Below are 18,552 nucleotides of genomic sequence, written 5' to 3'. Positions count from 1 at the left end.
GCAGTGTGAGTGCAGAGAGACACTTTATTAGGCTATCTAACTAAGCTTAATGGGAAATTAATGGGAAATACCCCACGTAGAGTGTTCAGCAATGCCTACCTGTCCAACAAGAATTCCTGCCTGGGAGCATCGCTGATCTACAGCATGAGAAATACTCTGCCTTCACGTAGGCTAAACATTTTGTGAGGGTATGATGTGTGATTTTTAATCATGCGACAAGATTAATATTCTGAGATTCCTTTTGTTTTGATTTTTAGCTGCAAGGTAGCTTAGGTTGAGTGAGCTACTGAAGCTTACATTGTTATTGACCTAAGTAAAGCATAAAAATAGCAAGAAATCTAAGTGTCCCTCCACTCCTATTTAAGGTTTTCAGATCAGCTGTTTCGGACCTAGTTCTGTGCATCGGTTTTTGAAGTACAGCAACAGAACACTTGGTTTCATTATGGCATGTTCATTACTTGGGTGCTGAGAATACTCAGCTTCTCAGCAGATCCATGACACATGCAGGTGATGACAGAATCTCACTGAGATCTCGGGCTTTACTACCTAAAATAGTCTCATAACATTCCCTGTAGATGCTTTCAGCTGAAAAGCATATTAGCATTGTGTTACACAGAGAAAGAAGAAAATTTCAATGCTTTCATTATGGAATTAGTAAAACTGATTGACTGAAAAATGAATCTGTAAGATCAAGAACTGATAATGTGGGGACTTGAATCCTCCTCAATGTCTGAACAATCTGCTAAATGTTTTTGCAATGAAATCTTCAGCGTCAGTTTTGATTAGTTTGAACCCACTTCACCTCTGTAACTATTTTTTCTCTTACTCTCTATTCATCTCAACCACAAAAAGTATTTTTCTCACTGCTATCACACAATAATTTATCTCTACACATAAAAATAGTTTTTTACTATTTTTAATCAGCCTTTTTTCTTTATTACCGAGTGTTTGGGTGGTTTATTGGAAGCTAAAACTATTTTATATAAATCACTTCCAGAGAGTGCTATTCAGTGATGTCTTATAAACGCTGCTAGCATCAGCACAATACAAAAAGTTAATTTGCACAAGGTTAACCCGACAAGCTCTGGGGCTGGTACATTCCATTTAATCTTAAATGAGACAAAGCTATTAATTTTATATAGTTTTAATTTTCACATTACCATTCTCTTTTGCAAAGCATAATCACATTCCTGTTGTTTGTAATACTGTAGTCCTTTCAGTTAGGGCAGTTCTCTACAGAGGAAGACAGGGTGCCTTCCTGAAGAGCTTACTCTTTGCATAGCCAAGACAGGCAGAAAAAGGGGACACCAGAGAGTGGCGTGATTTGCCAAAGGTCATGCCACAAGCCATCAGCAGAGTGAGAAACAGAATCCAAATTGCCTGAACCTCGTTCCAGTACTGTATCCAGTGACCATGCTGCCTCTTAATATGTCGCTGTTCTTATTGTTCTTTCTTTATAGTTCGGGATCGGGTGCGATCAAAAATGGAGAGAGATATTTTGGCAGAAGTGAATCATCCTTTCATAGTCAAGCTTCATTATGGTAACTATAATAAAATATAATTTATGTTTGTCCTTAAATTGGTTGGGGAATTGTAACTAGATGTGTTATAATTTCATCCAGATACCCCCTGCCTACTTACAACTCTGTCTCTAACAAAATCGTAGAGGCTACCTGTGTGAAATTCTTCATTTATGCTAAAGGAGAATTTCTGTATAAGTAGGTTTTAGTAATTTCTCTATCACAATACATTTGTCATAAAGTCTAATGTGATAGATTTTGCTGGTGGGGTAGCTGTTGAGTATACATCTGCCAACCCCCTCACCTGCTGCCAGGTATCATTTAGAAAACCAGAGAATCTAAATAAAAACTATTTTTAATAGTCAGAACCAGTCCAAATTTGTGTATGTATGTATATGAATGTGGTGTCTCGCTGGAGCTGCCTTCCTCTGCCTCGCCAGCTCCCTGAGGAGCCCCATTATTACTGTAAAGGGTCTTCTGAGGACATTTGGGATCGTGCAGGCTCTCCCCTCACACAAACCTGGGGGCTTCTCTCTACGCCTAGCCCTCAGTGACTCCTGGTGTCTTGTGCAATGGAAAGCAATATTAGTTCATAGGTGCTTAGCATGGAAAAGAATATATTAGTAATGCATCGTTGTCTCTCAGCTGATACCATTTTTTCACATACTCTAAGCTTGATTGCTTAGTTCTATAGAGAAATTAAATTTTTCTGTTCTCAAAGTGCTGAAATGACAGGGAAGCTAATGGCATGAATGATGCACTGCTAGTCAACAAGATTAATTCTTTGGAGACTTTATCTTGATTCAGACTTCCAACATCTCCATACTTTTCCAATGCAGCGTTTCAAACAGAGGGCAAGTTGTATCTAATACTAGATTTCCTGCGGGGAGGGGACCTTTTCACAAGACTCTCCAAAGAGGTAAGCTGATAGATTTTAACTTTAGAAATTAAAGACTGTCCTGATTTCCAGAACTCAGATGAAGTTGGTGGGAATGAAAAATGGCCTTGGGAATAGTCCTGCTATATATATATGTAATAGAGCTGTATCATGTTGCATCTTTAAGTGTGTTCTTAATATTTATATTTTAATTATGCCATAGGTACTGCAATCGATAGCATGTAAGCATCACTGTTGGAGAAAACTGCACCACTGCTAAGCTATTCCCATAGCAAAATAGCCCCAGACTCATTGCTCACAAAATACATCTTGGATGTGATGAGAAACAATCTGAGAAATCAATCCTCAATACATTTTGCCCAGGACATGGGCAGAGAACTGCTGGAAAATCACAACCTCTGCCAGCAGAAAGAAGAGATGGCCGTAGGTCAGGGGCCGACCCCTGCAGCAAGCGTGCAGGCAGAGGGGCATCAGCCGGCGAGCGGGGAAAGAGCCGTCTGCTGGGAGCAGGTTGGAGGCCGTGCGCTGCCCCAGGGCTGGGAGGTTGGCTGTCACCCCCCTCGCTGGCTCTCCTCCTGCCTGCCTGGGGACAGCTGCTGCTTCCATCACCTCCCTGGGCTCCCATCCCTCCACAGCTTCTGCCCTGGGGAGGTGCTGCTGCTGGATACAAAGGCAGCCAGGAAACGGTCCAAACTTGAGTCTCGCTAATGCCCGTGGAGAGCAGCAGCCGCAGGTTTTCTAGGTTCATTTAGCGCTTGCCTGCGTCTCCTAATGCCTCTTCAAGCCAGCCGTCTGCATTGCTTGAAGCAGCGCATCCTCCTGCGTTTAGCCTGAGAGAGCCCTGCGGGCAGGATGGGAGGCTCCAGCGAGGCAGCCCTGCCACCCACGGGGGCTTGTCTGCGCCCCGGTGTTCTCTGCCGCCAACAAGATGTCCCCAGCCCCGGTCTCTTCCCAGGCTGTGGGGACAAGGGTGTCAGCAATCACCTAACACACGACCTTTAAAGATAAAATAGGGACCTTTCAAATGCCATCTAGAGAGGAAGCCGTGTTCGCTCTTCTTGATTTGGGGAGTTACTGGTGGACTAAAAAAGCTGTGAAAACAGTACTTTCATTCAAAAGTTCTCTAGCTTTTTTTTTCCTGATTCCTGGTTCAGTGACATGCTGCAGGCTGCTGTGTGCGCCACAGCTTGGGAGCCCAGGTATTTGCTCTCAAGGCTTGTTTGCTAATGGGAGAAGACATTAGCAACAGGTTAATTACACCGTCGAGTAATGATACTCGTAGAAGTACTTAGTAGGTGGCAGCAGTTATTTTTTATGTGAGGAAAAAGATTAAAGAAAATAAAAACATCCTTCTGCTGTTCATCGTGAAATCAGGCTTTGTCAGCGACCCAGCACGCTGTCTTAGCAAGGGCCTCTCCAGTTTCATGGGAGAAGAGAGAAAAAGTGACTCTTGCCTACAGAGGGCAGCTATACGTTCTGCAGTTAGGGAACTCGAAAGTGAAAGAGAACAGCTCCGATTTTGTACTCCTTTAAAACTTCACATTTTCCCCACAGCTTTTCCAATGCAATCTGTTGATTTCTCTGCTTTATACTATCAAGAGTGAGCCCTCTTAACTTGACAGGCCTTTTATGCATACTTCTTTTTTCAGTGTTTGCAGCTCATCTTGTCTACTTTGCAGCTGTTTAGTAGTGGCAAGGTATCGCAAGGGAAGACCTTATGGGAAAGCTTGTACTGCTTGCAATTTGTTAATTACGGACTTGGTCCAACGGTATTGATTTCAGTGGGCTTTCAATCAGATCCTGTATACTACAGCATGTGTGCATGCAAAGCTTGTCTCTCTCTTGCTCTTTCTGAGATGTCTGACTTCAGCTGAGTGTATCTCTATAGATTAGATTTTCTCTGATTCTAATGATCTCATCTCTTGCCTACATTATTTATTTTAAACCTTATAAATAATTTAAATTTATTTTGATAATTAATGCAATTTTTATGTTCAGACCAATTAAATTTTTAGTCAGAGTTTTTGCTTGTGTATCCTTTTTCTTTCTAGCCTTTGCAGTGGTATTCTTAATTAAATTATGTGACATCTGTTCTGTGAATCCTCTATTTTTGCTCTCAGCCTTCTGCAGCTTCTCAGAGCACTCAAGTATTGTGGCTGCCTCTTTCCAAGAGCAGAGGCTTAATTTTAAAAATAAGCTCAGCAACTTCTATTGTAGATATTTACATTTACATATGACATGTAAATTTTTATTGAGCTGACTCATTTTACTTCTGTCATACATAGTATTCACAATTGTGTATGCAATATATCAGCCTCTCTTTCTGCATTATTATTGCTGTACATATTGAAATTTAATTAAAGAGAAGTTAATATCATCTGGGATATAATGAAAGTTGAACCACAGAGGCTTCTTGCCATTCTAGCTCAATTTTTCTGAGCTTAATGTTTTTTCAGTTGCAGGAGTTTCTTTTCCCACCTAAAACAGAGCTTTCAGTTTGAGTAGTAGCCGTATCAGCTATAGAAAGGAAACAAGTGCCCTCAGTTTAGCCTTCATCAGGCCCCAGATCTTAGACACCATATCATTGCTTAGGGCATCTGCACTGAGATTCCTTGAACCCTCAATGCACAGGGCTTTAAATCCATCTCTGAGTCTCTTCATGCTGTGTCTTCTGCTCATGTTTGGGAACTACATGTGTTTTGGTTTCTAAAATAAGAAGCATTTCACTTCCCCAAAGAGGTTCCCCCATATTATTTTGTGGGAATTTGGTAACCAAATGCCAAAATTTTAGCAAATTAAGAGATATGAAAGCAATAAGGGCTGTACTGAATGCATTGAATTTTGCCATTCATTTCCAAAGGCTAAGGAGTTTTAACCTTATTCCTATTATTGCAACATGATGTCATCTAAACAGATCAAACAGACAAATGACAGCAGCATGTTTTAAGGAACAGAAGTACTCGAGAGATCAAGTTTTGTTTTATGAGGAGAATCTGGTAAGAATTGTTACTGTGAGCTCAGACAAATTATGGAAAATTGAACCTGATATGATGGTCCTTCCAGCATTCCCGAGTTAGGCAATTCCTTCCCCATGTCTGTTTAATGCAAGCCAGCCCACCACTGTCCAGTAAATAGATATGTTCTTCTCTTCCTTCTCTCTAGGTGATGTTTACAGAAGAGGATGTCAAGTTCTACTTAGCTGAGCTGGCCTTGGCATTAGACCACCTCCATGGTCTTGGAATTATTTACAGGGACCTAAAACCAGAAAAGTAAGTTAATGAGAAGAGCAAACCGAAACATAAATACGTGAGCTTTTAGGTTGTTTCTGCTCCTTGTCATGCTAGTAAGTCAAAGGTGACGGAGGCTCTGCCTTCTTTCTTGTATGTGAGACTCCATACATGAGACCCTCACCATCAGGTCTTCCTATTATATCATTTTAGCATGAGGCCAAATACTTTGACTCTGTTCCAGTGTGATGTGGCCTCTGTGTGCCTGGCCTTCAGTTTAGTGAATGATCTCAGTGCGGGATTCAGATCTCTGTGCCTTTGACTTCAGTAGCACTGTTCTCCATTTGCAGCATTTAATCTGGCCTTCCCCTTGGTGTGGTATAAACTGCTCAAAGCAACTCCACTTCCAGCTCCTATGAAATATGTCATGGCACCGTTCAGTTTTATTGTAGCCATTGTTCAAAGTAAATGAGCATCTCTGAAAGCTAGTGTGCATGTTAGCTCACGAGAGGCATGATAATCAGGATTTTAAAAACACTTTTATTGATGATCCAAAATATTTTCCCAAGAATTATTCCCGCTTATATTTGCAGCTATTTTCTATTCCTAATGTGATGCTATGGAGGTTTTTCCTGTCTGTTTTTTCTTTGCAGTACATCAATAGACTAAATTACACCCTCAGTGTTATCACTGGGAGTGATGTGACACTGTTTTTATTTCGTGCCACTCGCCTGGTGCTTTGCCTGCATCTTCTGTGCCGGCTCCAATAAAACAGGCTGCAACATTTCAAAGTTACCAGCCTTTTTAATGTAATGGTCACCATCATTTAAAAAAGATGACCGCTGCCAGCAGTCTGTTTGGCTGTTGTTTACAGTCCCAAAGTATAACATCAGAGCAGCCTTTTCCTTCTGTGACGTGAAGTTCAAAAATATGCAGCTCTTTCTCCAAAATGGAGTGCTATTGCATTCACACTCATGGACAAAATAAGAGACCAAGAGTAATGGAAGGTGAATTTTGTACGTAAGAAGTTGAAGGGGAGGAGACTATTTACCTACAACATAGTACTATGTGATTTAAACTTTAAATTCAATGTTATGTTTTGATGACAACAGTAATAGCAGTAGTGCTATATGAATTCATACAGATGTATGTAACCAGAGCTCTCGGTTCTTTGGGCTAGAGACCCTTTCACAGGTGACCAAAATTTCCAGTCTTGCCCGTTTATGCAACCAAAACTGAAAACCAGAATCTTTGGCAAATACAGGAAGCCATCCTCCAAATGAAAGCACTGGAGGGATAAAGGTACCAGTTTGTTACACAAAATGAAATGCAGGTAGGCGGTGGTCACACCATAGCTGCCACTGCCACATGCTGCTGCATCGTCTGCCAGCAGCTCTTGGGTTTCAACTTCATTCTGAATTGCTATTTTATTCATTCAGCATCAACAAACATGTACATAATAGAATAACTCCAATTATAGGTTTTCAGTTTTAAACTTTGTTTCTAGCAAGCGTTAGTATGAATCACACACTACTTTTCTTTCTGGTGTTAGATGAAGCTGTTTTCAAGCTAATACATGATATATGAAGCTGTTATTAGAAGGTATCCAAATATGAGCCTGTATGTTCAAATATAAGTCATGGTGCTGTTATATTTGTAGGCGCATGCCGTAATTTTTTGCTTTAGGAGAAGTTAGAAACCGAGAGGAAGATTAAGTGCATGTCAAAACTATTCACTGTATTTGAGATACTGAGAGCCTGTTTTTTCGGAGTTCTCAGCATTATGTGTCACTTTGCATTTCAAAGCACATCTCTCACTGACTTCAGTTGCAAGTGAGAGCACTTAAAATTTCTGCAGACCAAACTGCAGTGTCTCAAATCAGGGATCAGTGAACTGAGAAACCAGAGCTCACCTAAGAAAGGAAGGTGTCGCTAATTTGCCATTGTCACATAGAAACATGTCAAAAAGACTAAGAGGGAACCCAGTTCTCTGTGCATTTTCAGCTGAGCTGAGACCAGCCAGCCATCCCCTTCACTGTACCACTCTGCTAAAATCCCTGACTATATTATCTGTTCTGCTGAGGCAAGAACTCTCTGGAAGAAAACAAAAAGTATCATCATGTAATTAGAGACCTTTATACAGTGAGATCACTGGGTAAAGTTAAGGTGGAAGCCCTCGTTCTGGTATTTCCTAACTTTTGAATGTATGGTTTATGGTCTTTGATGTATATAGTTAAATAGATACCAGGGGTACAGTTGAATCTGGATACAACTGTCGTAGTATAAAATTACTTTCCCTGAATATAACTATTGTTGTACAGTGTCGTGGTTTAACCCCAGCTGGCAACTAAGCCCCACACAGCCGCTCGCTCACTCCCACTCCGGTAGGATGGGGGAGAGAATCAGAAGAGTAAAAGGGAGAAAACTCATGGGTTGAGATAAAGACAGTTTAATAAGTAAAGCAAAAGCCACGCACGCAAGCAAAGCAAGGAATTCATTCACTCCTTCCCATGGGCAGGCAGGTGTTCAGCCATCCCCAGGAAAGCAGGGCTCCATCATGCGGAACAGTTACTTGGGAAGACAAACGCCATCACTCCGAATGTCCCCTCCTTTCCTTATTCTTCCCCCAGCTTTATATACTGAGCATGACGTCCTATGGTATGGAATAGCCCTTTGGTCAGTTGGGGTCAGCTGTCCCTGCTGTGTCCCCTCCCAACTTCTTGTGCACCCCCAGCCTTCTCAGTTGGTAGAACATGAGAAGCTGAAAAGTCCTTGACTTAGTGTAAGCACTACTTAGCAACAACTAAAACAGTGTGTTATCAACATTATGCTCATACTAAATCCAAAATATAGCCTCATACTAGCTTCTATGAAGAAAATTAACTCCATCCCAGCCAAAACCAGCACATACAGGAAAGAGAATGACCCAGACCGGTATAACAAGTTCATACCTGGGGATAAATCAAGGCGTCTGTTCGATTGAAAACCATATCCTTTTAAAATAACTTTGTAAGTGCAAAGCTTATGCGTAGCCATGTCTAGGACAGCAGAGCATGATAGCCTATGATTTCACTGGAACTTTAGGTTCAGAGTGAAAAAACAGGTACAGCAGAAAAAAATATTCATTCTGAAGGGAAAAAAGTGCTATATTTTTAAGTTACACCTGGGAAAGGATAGCTCTCTAAATAAGATGATAAAATAAATTTAGGACCATCCCAGGATGTTCTCATCCTCCTGTTGCCTCTGAGAAGGGTCAAATATATCAAGGTCATTACAGATGTGTTGCATCTATTCTTAAAATAGCTGGTGGAGACTCCATGGGCTCCATAGGAGGCCTCTTGGCAGTGCTCCACCAGTTGTACATCTAGAAAGTTGCTCCTAATAGTTAATTTGAAATTTCTTTCCTGCAGTTGCAGGCCATTGCTCCTTGGCCTGTCCTCCTAGACTCCCCAGCCAGCTCGTTCTGCTCTCAGCATCAGCCTCAGGGGATTGCAAGCACGTCTGTGTCCTCAGACCTCTCTTCTGTACCCTAAACAGTCCAGCTACCCAACTCTTCTTCACCAGTCAGTCTTTCTGGGTGTTCAGCCATTCTCATTCCCCCCCTTTAGTTTCTTTTGATCCATATCTCCTTTGAAGTGCAGTGTGCAGAATTACACCCACGTCTTCAGGAGAAGAATTACCAGTCTGATTAGAGCACAAGGTTTACTCTACCACATTTGCAGAACTGGAGATAAATGTATTGGTTTGTAATTTCCCAAGTCTCTCTCCCCTGCTTTGTTAAAAGATAGGCACTGCATTTGACCTTCTTTCATTGTTCAGTGCTTTTGCCATCCTCTAGAAGCTCCCAAAAGTAACTGTTAGTTGAAGCAATTGAGATTGCTTCAGTCAAGTCATTGCTTTAAGTATCCTAAAAGGAAGTTCATTGGAATTGTTTATGTCAAAGAAGACTAGTTAGAAAATAGCACTGTTCAGACCACTTGAAAGAACCCTCAGTACGTTAAAATTTAAGGTTCAGCATTTTTTTAAGATTCCCTGAGCAAAAATCCATATTAACAATTCAAAGCTATGAATTAATTTTAAGTGCAAGCAGAGTATATACTCTGGGAGTTGTTATAAAGTTATCTGTACTTACTTCAAACAGGCAAGCAATTGAGTTTTCCAGTTAAAGTCTTGTTTAGAACAAGCAGATGCTTCTTCCCTTAAATTGTTGCAGCCAGATTCTTCTCCTTGAGTTGTCTTGGTGGCTTCAGTGGCATCCCTTGTGGAACAAGGTACCGTTCAGTCACGCTGAAACCAGCAGAGTTACTTCCATGGTGAGGCATGTTTCTGTTTAAGAACTGCAGGATCAAGCTATTAAATATGGCTATGCTGAACTAGAAGAATGGGAACTTATAAAGTAGTATATGACACATATGTTGTTTCTTATGCTGTGGTTTTAGGGTATGAGTGACTTAGAAGTAACTCTCCCTTCTAAGGATGTACAGATTTTTATATTTATTTTTGCCTTTTGTAACTCCAGGTACCCAGAGGCACCTTGATACAGTTCTGTCGTAGGGGCTTTGATTAACAAGGAGTGGTTTACGTTGTAATGCCCTCAGCTGTCTGTACAAGGGACAGCTCATACAACTGCTCATATAACAACTCTGGAATTGTTGAACTATATTAAGAAAAAACAAACCACCGCTGCTTAATGCAGCATGTTGTAAACCGTGGCAATTCATTCATGAACATAGCTGCTCTGCGTAGGGAGGGAAGATCTGAGAATCAGTAAAGGACAAAGACTTTTGGTGGAAAATCACCATCATCTTCCATCAAAGTAAGCAGTCAATGAAGGTACAGCAGGGATGAGTTTGGCGTAAGACTGTTCAGCATAGTGAGATAGTATGGGGTCCTGCAAACACTGAAATGTCACAAAAGGTGGACAGTTTGTGAGGATCTTCATCTCTTTCGGAGATATTCGAATACTTCACTCTATTTGCTACTTTCATAACAAAGCCTGCAATCAAATTAAACACTTTTAATGAAGTTTCAGGTTTTCTTTCCAACCTGAAATTTTGGCTACAATTTCTGAAAAACATAAGGTGTGGATTGAATTTTCTGCACAACTGAGCTGACTTGGAAAGAAACTTAAATCATCAAAAAAAACCCCAGAGTTCTAGCTTTAATAGATTTGGCAGAATTTCACGATGATTTGGGTGTATTGGAGTTCAAAATGAAGCCTAAAAGACATGACTCAAAACTAAAAATAAAGAGAGAGAGAAATGGGAGAGAATTGTTATGGCCTTGATTTAAGAGTCAGTATAAAATAATGTCAACAACTACTAACAAAGGCTTTTTATTCCTCTGCTAAAGTTGCAGCAAAAAAACTGCTAAGGAGTTTGCAGTCCTAGCTCTACTATGAGCTTCTCCTGTAACTTGGAGTATGTCATTCCCCTGCTACTAGTCCAGTTTCCCAGCCTCTAAAGTGGAGACTTTCAGACTTTATTTTCTCAAGGCATACTTTTAAACTGAGGTCAATGAAAGCAGTTTGAATGTTTGTGGGATGACCCTGAGGCTAAAATGTTGTTATTGTTTTGAAATAACGAACAGGTTGACGATGACAGTATCCTGTAAACACACTCAAACCTTAAACTGAACAAATAAAATGGAAAAATCTCATAGTGAAAGGTTATCACTCAATGGGATTATAGCCTACTTTAGCATTTAAAAGTAGTCTACTTCTTATGTTTTTTATCATTTCAAAACAGTGATTTAGAGGAAAGATTTTTCTCAATCCTGAATCACACTAACAACTTCTTGTTCTTTTTTCCCTTCCACAAAATAATACTAGCTTATTTCAGATTAGCTGATCCTGCAAACCATAGTTAAAGTAATTTTGATTGTCACAATAGAATTTCTACTACGGACAGTGTGGGATAAAAAGGAACTGTAAAGCAATAACGATAAAAAGAGAAGACAGAAAGTATGATCAGGTAGTCAGGTTGCTTCTACAGTCAAAGGACAAGTATTTGTTGTGATTCAGATGTTTAGAAGCAGGTACATTGTTCTTTGCTTCTTAATGTCACTCTAAGCTAATTCAGTGCAACAGTTATCTTTTTTTCTCACTGATAGCATATTATTTTCTTTTTACATCAACTGTAATTTTCGGTTCATAACCGTAGCGTTATACGTGTTGGCAGATGGCAAATGTGGAAACACCCAGCTGTCCAAAGGGTGCTGCCAGGGGCCACGGGGGAAGCTGCAGGCAGCTGAGGGCACCCTGTAAGGGTGATTAGGGAACACGAGTCAGACGAGGGAACTGTAGATCACGTTTTAGGGGATATAGGATACACATCCATAGGAAACCAGGATCCGTTCATTTTGCTGCTCATGCAAACATTCGGTGTGAGAAAGTCTGTTGTATGCTTCTGGCTCACTTAAGCTAAGACAGTATTGTCAGTCTGATAGCTGCGTTGGTATTGCCTCCGTCCCTTTAATGAGGGTGAGGTATGAACCCTCTAATGAGGGCAAAGGTATGAAAAACATATATTGTATACATAGAAACGTAGCATGGATTTTCAATAGGGAATCTATGAAATATAAAATCGATGTTTCTGGGGAAAATCCCGCCACCTTTGAACTGCATTGTTATTCACAGGGGCTTCCTGGGTGTGGGGCAAAATTTTGGGTGATTTCTGTGAGCTGTCCTCCCCCGTGCCATTTTTCCAGAGCCAGGGCTGTGGCATTCATAGGTTCACACTCACTTCTACAGTGGCAGGTGTTTTATTCTGTTCTCTTCTGAAGCACAAACCTCTCGTTTAGGGATTGCAGTCACAAAAATACATTTTAACATGCCTGTTATAGGCTAGTTCTTAAAAATTATGCCTCTTCAAGAAATCTGGGGAGAAGGAATAGAGGTAAAGATGCTTTTATTGAGAAGAAAAAGCTTTAATTATTGAACACATAGTAGTGACTCAGCTGCTGGCCTTTGTTTGATGAATTACACAATAACAGTCTGTTGTAAACATACAAACGAATGACAGAAGATCATCTCTTTTCTATTATGTTTCAGTACAGAGACAACCTTTCACAAAAGTATAGCCCAATGTGGTCATTTCACTGCTGTCTTATTTTCTTCCTGAATAATTGGATTAAAGTGACTGTCTAAGAGAAGGGGAATATAAAAATAGCTGACACCTTGCTAGATCATTTTGAAAAGAGAAATATACTAAATCTAGCTAAAACTGAAGAAACACTACCCTCATTACTGTGTCAGTATTTATAGGCAGAAAAGTTACCAAAAATCATTATTTTTCAGTTTCAGTGTTCCTTCTTGTTTCCATAAAAACTATCAATGCTTTTTGTGAACTACGGTCATTTTTCTCACAGTAATGTTGGAGTGCCTTTGTGAGAATAAAATATGTTGGCAGGTGGCAAACATGAGAACACTTGAACTTGGCTTCCAGGCTGAATTTTCATTTATGCTTCTGGACAGAATAAATTAGCAGGGGCTGAGATCTATGCAGTTAGGCTGTGACTAGTCATTATGCTCTACGATCACTTCTATTACTTCAGCATGAACGTATCTACCTTTGGAGTTAATTTTAGGTCCAGTGAGTCCAAGCCCTAATTATTTGTGTGCTTGCCTTTATTATTATGAGAAGAGCAGAAAATGTGTAGCTCCTTCTCCTGCTGGAAGCAGATATTCTGCAGTTGTTGGCTTTGAACACCCTGTTCTTTCTGAGCTCAGTTTGCATGCCCACCCTGAGCGCGCTATGGGGTAAGGAGGAGGCTCCCCATGCAACTGCCGCAGGCCGTGTGTGCTTCAGACGTGAGATTAGACAGACCTTTGAGGATCATTTTTCTTTCTGGAGGCATATAATCCACTGGGGGATTGTTTATACATGTATTTGAGTCTTGCATATCTCCTTACCTGTCTTAAACATGTTTTATTCATGTTTGTTAATAGCACTAAGTGCTTGCCTAATGAATGAATGTTTCCTTTTTGCTTTACAGCATTCTTCTTGATGAAGAGGGCCACATTAAGATAACAGGTATGTGAGGAATGGAAAACTTAATGTCTACAAGCTGGGTTTTTTTCTGCAGTATGTTCCATGCATCTTGATCTTTGCGTGGAAAGAGTTTGCTTACAAAAACTCAGAAGCCAGAAGAGTTTGAGTGTTGGGGCTCTCTTCTCTGGCAATTCACTAAGCACCCGTGCTGCACAGCACATGGAGAACATAGCGTTTTCCTGGTAAAATTGTACTCCTGACTGATGTGAAGCATGCAGGCTTGGCTGCCTACCACCATGGATGGAAGGGTGCTTCCAGTATGACTGCTTACTCCAGATTAAATTCTCTGAATTATCACTGTGCAGAGGACACCTGGAAAGACATCCCTTTGCCACCTTGGAGGTGCTGTCTGGCCATCCTTTTCACTGTTGTCCATCTGGGATTATTATTCCTAATGCTTTGGCTATCTGAGCAAGAATCCTTACTAGCATTGTCTTCACCAAACCTGAACTATGTATTTCTGTCTATTTAAACTCTCTCTTCTGCTTTGGGCCAGAACTTCAGTCTGAACAGAGAAAATGATACACCTACTTTCAGGATACATTAACAAATGCCAGCCAGGCACTCCATGTAGGCAGGGCTTCAGCGCGTACGTGCCTGTGGCCTTTCTGCATGCAGACAGAAGGGTGCTTCATCGGCTGGTGGGTGTGTTTTGTTTGAGCCGTTTCAGTGATCAAAAATGTAAATAAGATCTGACAAGTCTTTTTTGTTTCAATTTATTTAGATTTTGGTCTGAGTAAAGAAGCCATCGACCATGACAAGAGAGCGTATTCGTTCTGTGGGACAATAGAGTATATGGCCCCAGAGGTGGTCAACCGCCGGGGACACACGCAGAGTGCTGACTGGTGGTCTTTCGGCGTACTCATGGTAATGGAAAAGTGGTGTGTGTTTGTTGGAGGGGTGGCTATAGGAGTCATCAGACCCCTCAGATAAAAAGTACCGCTTTCAGCAATTAAGGTTGGATAGGACAGTAGATGTGTAATGATTGCTTGATCGTTTTCATTGCATCAGCGGTAGGGAACCAGCTGCTCCTGGCAGTATATGAGGTAGCATTTGGCTCCAGATTCTCTCTCTTCCTTCTCACAGTCCTTTGCTGTCTCGGTTACTGTGAAGCATGAATATTTCTGTTCCACAGAAACAGGGCAGGGCAAGCTCAGAACAGCTCAAGCGTTTCAGAAGAAACATCTGCCTAGCTGCTAACATGGTTCCTGTTAGGAAACAATTGCCAAGGCAGCAATTTTTAGAGGTTAGGGATATCCTCTTAGAGAAACTCAGAAGTTTACTCTTTCTTTCTGCAAAATGTAGATTAAAAACGACATATTTTAGAGGGCACTCTGAATGGTTTCACAGGACCTCAGTGGTTCTTTTACCATTCATCTATCTCCTTCACATCAACATCGCTGACCTTTGTTCCACTAATGAGAATTAGGTAGTTTTGGACTATCTGGCAGTGGATTTCAGGTCAGTCGTCTTAGCTGGTGGGAGACTGTCACTCAAGAACCTCTCTTGTCTCCTGGTGGGAAAAGAAAACAAATACATACGGGCACCATGTCATCCTCCTTTCTTCTTCTGTACCATTTTGCTGTGTCTTGATGATGACTAGTTTGGGGTGTTTGCTTTGTCCTGAGTGTATGCTGAAGCTGGTTTTAAACTGACATATGTGAAACAGTTTTAAAATGACTTATCTTTACAGGGAGGAAATCACCAGAAACAGACACAAATCTAACAATTGGCACAGAGGAATAGTTAGCAATTCATCTTTTTCTTACATGTCTTTGCATTGGATCAACTATTGAAGGGGAAATTCTAATTGTAAATGCTCAGCAGTGGTAATTTGTGACTGAGGAATACCTGGCACAGAGGGCAAGAGGTCCCAGTCCTCAACACTATACAAAAGTAGCAATTTTTCCTCACTGTTTCTTAACTTTTAAGAGTCCTGCAAGCTATTCTGGAGGTAGTTTAAACAGAATCAATATTTGAAACTGTGCTAATTCATTTTTTATACATGGAAATCAATGGAAGGTTAGTTAAAACACAACATGAATTTACCAAAAATCAGTCATGCTAGATTAATGTGATATTTTACTTGATGAGATAGCCATCTTTTTCTAACCAAAGTAAATGAAGTGGATCTCATGTGCCTGCATTATAATAAAGTATTTGATACAGTGTTGCGGGGGAAATTCATTACTTGAGGATGCTTATTAGTCCAATAATGGTCCAAAGATGGTATAGTACCTATAGCATATATGAATACATCACAGGGAAAAACACCACAGAGAGAAAAGAGCTATTTAAGCTAAAGAGTAATGCTTCCCCAAGAGCAGATAAGAATAAACTAATTGTGAAATATAGTTAGCCTGGAAAGTAGAAGAAAGCTCCTCACTGCTTAAGAAGTGAGGCCCTGGAAAACACTTTCCAAGAAGAGCGCTGTGAGAGCTATCTGATAATTACAGTGGATCTGCTTGGCTTATGAGAAGGACGCAGTAACATCCTTCTGAGTGCTGCAGTATTTGGCACTGGGATGCAGTGTCAGGAAAGTTTTTCAGAGAGGTATTGAACCCTCCACACACCAGCCATCTAAAATTAGGTCTTCGGGCGCTAACCTGCTCCCTCCTGCACCCGTCCAGCCTCTTCAGTCTGTGGTGCCATTGCTGCTGAGGAGGTTGAAAGGAAGATCAAGAAGAAGTTGTTTTGTGACGCTGTGATTTTTTAAAAGTTATGTGAACGCTGTAGGTTTTCTGAAGCAGTTATTCCTAGCGTCGTTTTATCAAGCACAGTGCTGTCCCTTGAGCACTTATTACTCTCACAGGGATATGTTCAGATAACAAAGGTGATGCTGCTCTCTCCTGAAGCGTGCAGGTGGCAGGTCTACCCAAGCGCTCAGTGCATGGCCGCTAACAGGCAGCGCAACACAGCACAGCGCTGCAGCCATGGCTCACGTTGCACCTCACCATGGTTATCATGGCTCACCTGCAGAACCAGGGCAGAAGCAAAAATTAACATAGCAACCTGCTCTTCTAATACAGCTCCATTTCCTGTGTACGGAAGCTATTTTAAGTAGCTATATATTACACTACAGCCCACAAACTATAGAGTGTGTTTAAATGTTGTTTACCCTAAGCAGACAACTGGTGTCACCAAAGGAAGTAAGGATAGGAAGCAATGTGAAAACTAGGGAAAATTTGGTGTGGGAAGGGCCTGCAGCACTGAACTAGCTGGTTGACAGCAGTTAATCTGAGTAAATAATGTAATTTATAACCTGAATTTAAAAGGAGAGGAACATCCTTATCTTTATGGCCACAAATCCATTTGTGGATGCTCAGCACTTCTGAACCACATATGTTTATACAGGAAAATCAATAGGTTATGTCTCATATAATAAATATATCCCAACCCTTTAAATTTTTTTTATTATATGTTTAGTTTTGGAGGATAGCTATGCCGTTTCACTGTCTGTCTCCAGTTAAAAAGACATGATGGTGTATTTGGTGCATAGATTGCTTTTCTTTCACCTGCTAATGAACTTGGCTCCTTCCCGCCTGTTTTTTGCTAGGCTGTCATTTTTTTTCCCCCTCCATCTCTCTTTTCATCCCCTCCCCCAGGGATTCAATGTATTAGAATTAGAAAAGATAAGAATCCATATAAAAGGAGAGGAGTTAGAGAGTAAAATAATTTTAAATGTAAACTAATGCTTTAAGCCTTTGAGTGCTACCAGACATCTTGGAGAAAAATAGCTTTAATCAGTTCAATCTTCCTTTTTAACGATTAACTGGTTGGGGCAGAAAAGGGTATTTCCATACACTAAAAGTGCAGGAGGATTTTCTGGTGCTGTCTTTCTCTCTGCTCATCTCTCCTTGTTTTCCTTGGTCTGTCACTTGTATGTTCTCTTAGGGAAGCTGTTCTTCTGCCAGTCTGAAAAACTGAAGAGAATGAAACAGCATCCAAATGATTTATTAGCATTTCTCTCTAAGTAATTTGCAGTATGATGCAAATATACAAAGAAAATATACCAGTTGGTGGCATATCCACAGGCTGAAAGGAAGTGAATGTGATAGTGTAATTTTCGTACCTAAAATTTTGACCAATAGGGAGAACATATGAAGCAGATAGTGATACAGTGGCCTGTAACCTAACCAGAAGAGCAACCAAACATCCTCTTGTCTGTTTTATTCTGTGAAGAGGGATTAATGCTACAGTTTGAAGAGTCAGGTTGTGCTAGCAGCTCCTTGCCAACCTGCATTGACTGGGGCACAGGCCAGTATCAAACAGAATGACCCTTGAAGGCAACATTATATGTGGCATGTTGTGATTATTAATATCAAAACAAACTTATCTGAAGAAGACTAAATTCTGGTCTTGCCTTACTAATTAATTATTAATTATGTTAATTATTAATTATGTTATTAATTATTACACAGTAGAATTTTTACTATCAACAACAGCAGAACTTCATTTACCACCCGCTAGGTCTTTGACACAGGCCACAAAACCAAAACCGTTATCCGCTCTGTTTGTTTGCTGCTCAGTTTGTTTGAATTGTTTTATGGTAGCTTATGGTACCTGTCAACAGGTATAGTTATACAAATCTTGAAATTCAGCCTTTCCAGGCATTCCAGAGGACAGTACCTGCCTCTCAGTTAGTATGTGATGATGATGACTGCTGGGACCCAATTAAAAGTTTGTGCTGGTGAATTTATGTGGTTTATCAGTACCGGACAGATTTTGTTTTCTTCCTTCCTGCATCTTACTCATTGCATTGGAGATTTTGGACAGGACATATTCTACAAAAGCTTTGCATCAAGAGATGTACATTAACAAGCAACCGACTTAAATGGTTAAAAAGTCGTGTATCTG

General features: G+C 40.6%; 1 protein-coding gene across 1 annotated transcript in view; it reads left to right on the top strand.

Moving 5' to 3' along the window:
- RPS6KA2 (ribosomal protein S6 kinase A2) overlaps positions 1 to 18,552 on the top strand; it is a 179,542-nt gene that overhangs the window by 100,804 nt on the left and 60,186 nt on the right. Inside the window, exons 4-8 of the mRNA XM_075499116.1 lie at positions 1,461 to 1,541; positions 2,360 to 2,439; positions 5,581 to 5,687; positions 13,640 to 13,677; positions 14,420 to 14,562. Coding sequence (XP_075355231.1) covers positions 1,461 to 1,541; positions 2,360 to 2,439; positions 5,581 to 5,687; positions 13,640 to 13,677; positions 14,420 to 14,562 — 449 coding nt within the window. The remainder of the gene's footprint in view (positions 1 to 1,460; positions 1,542 to 2,359; positions 2,440 to 5,580; positions 5,688 to 13,639; positions 13,678 to 14,419; positions 14,563 to 18,552) is intronic.

The sequence above is a fragment of the Mycteria americana genome, chromosome 3 (genome assembly GCF_035582795.1).
Source record: "Mycteria americana isolate JAX WOST 10 ecotype Jacksonville Zoo and Gardens chromosome 3, USCA_MyAme_1.0, whole genome shotgun sequence".
In the NCBI taxonomy this organism is placed as follows: domain Eukaryota; kingdom Metazoa; phylum Chordata; class Aves; order Ciconiiformes; family Ciconiidae; genus Mycteria; species Mycteria americana.
This window is presented reverse-complemented; position numbering and strand designations above follow the sequence as displayed.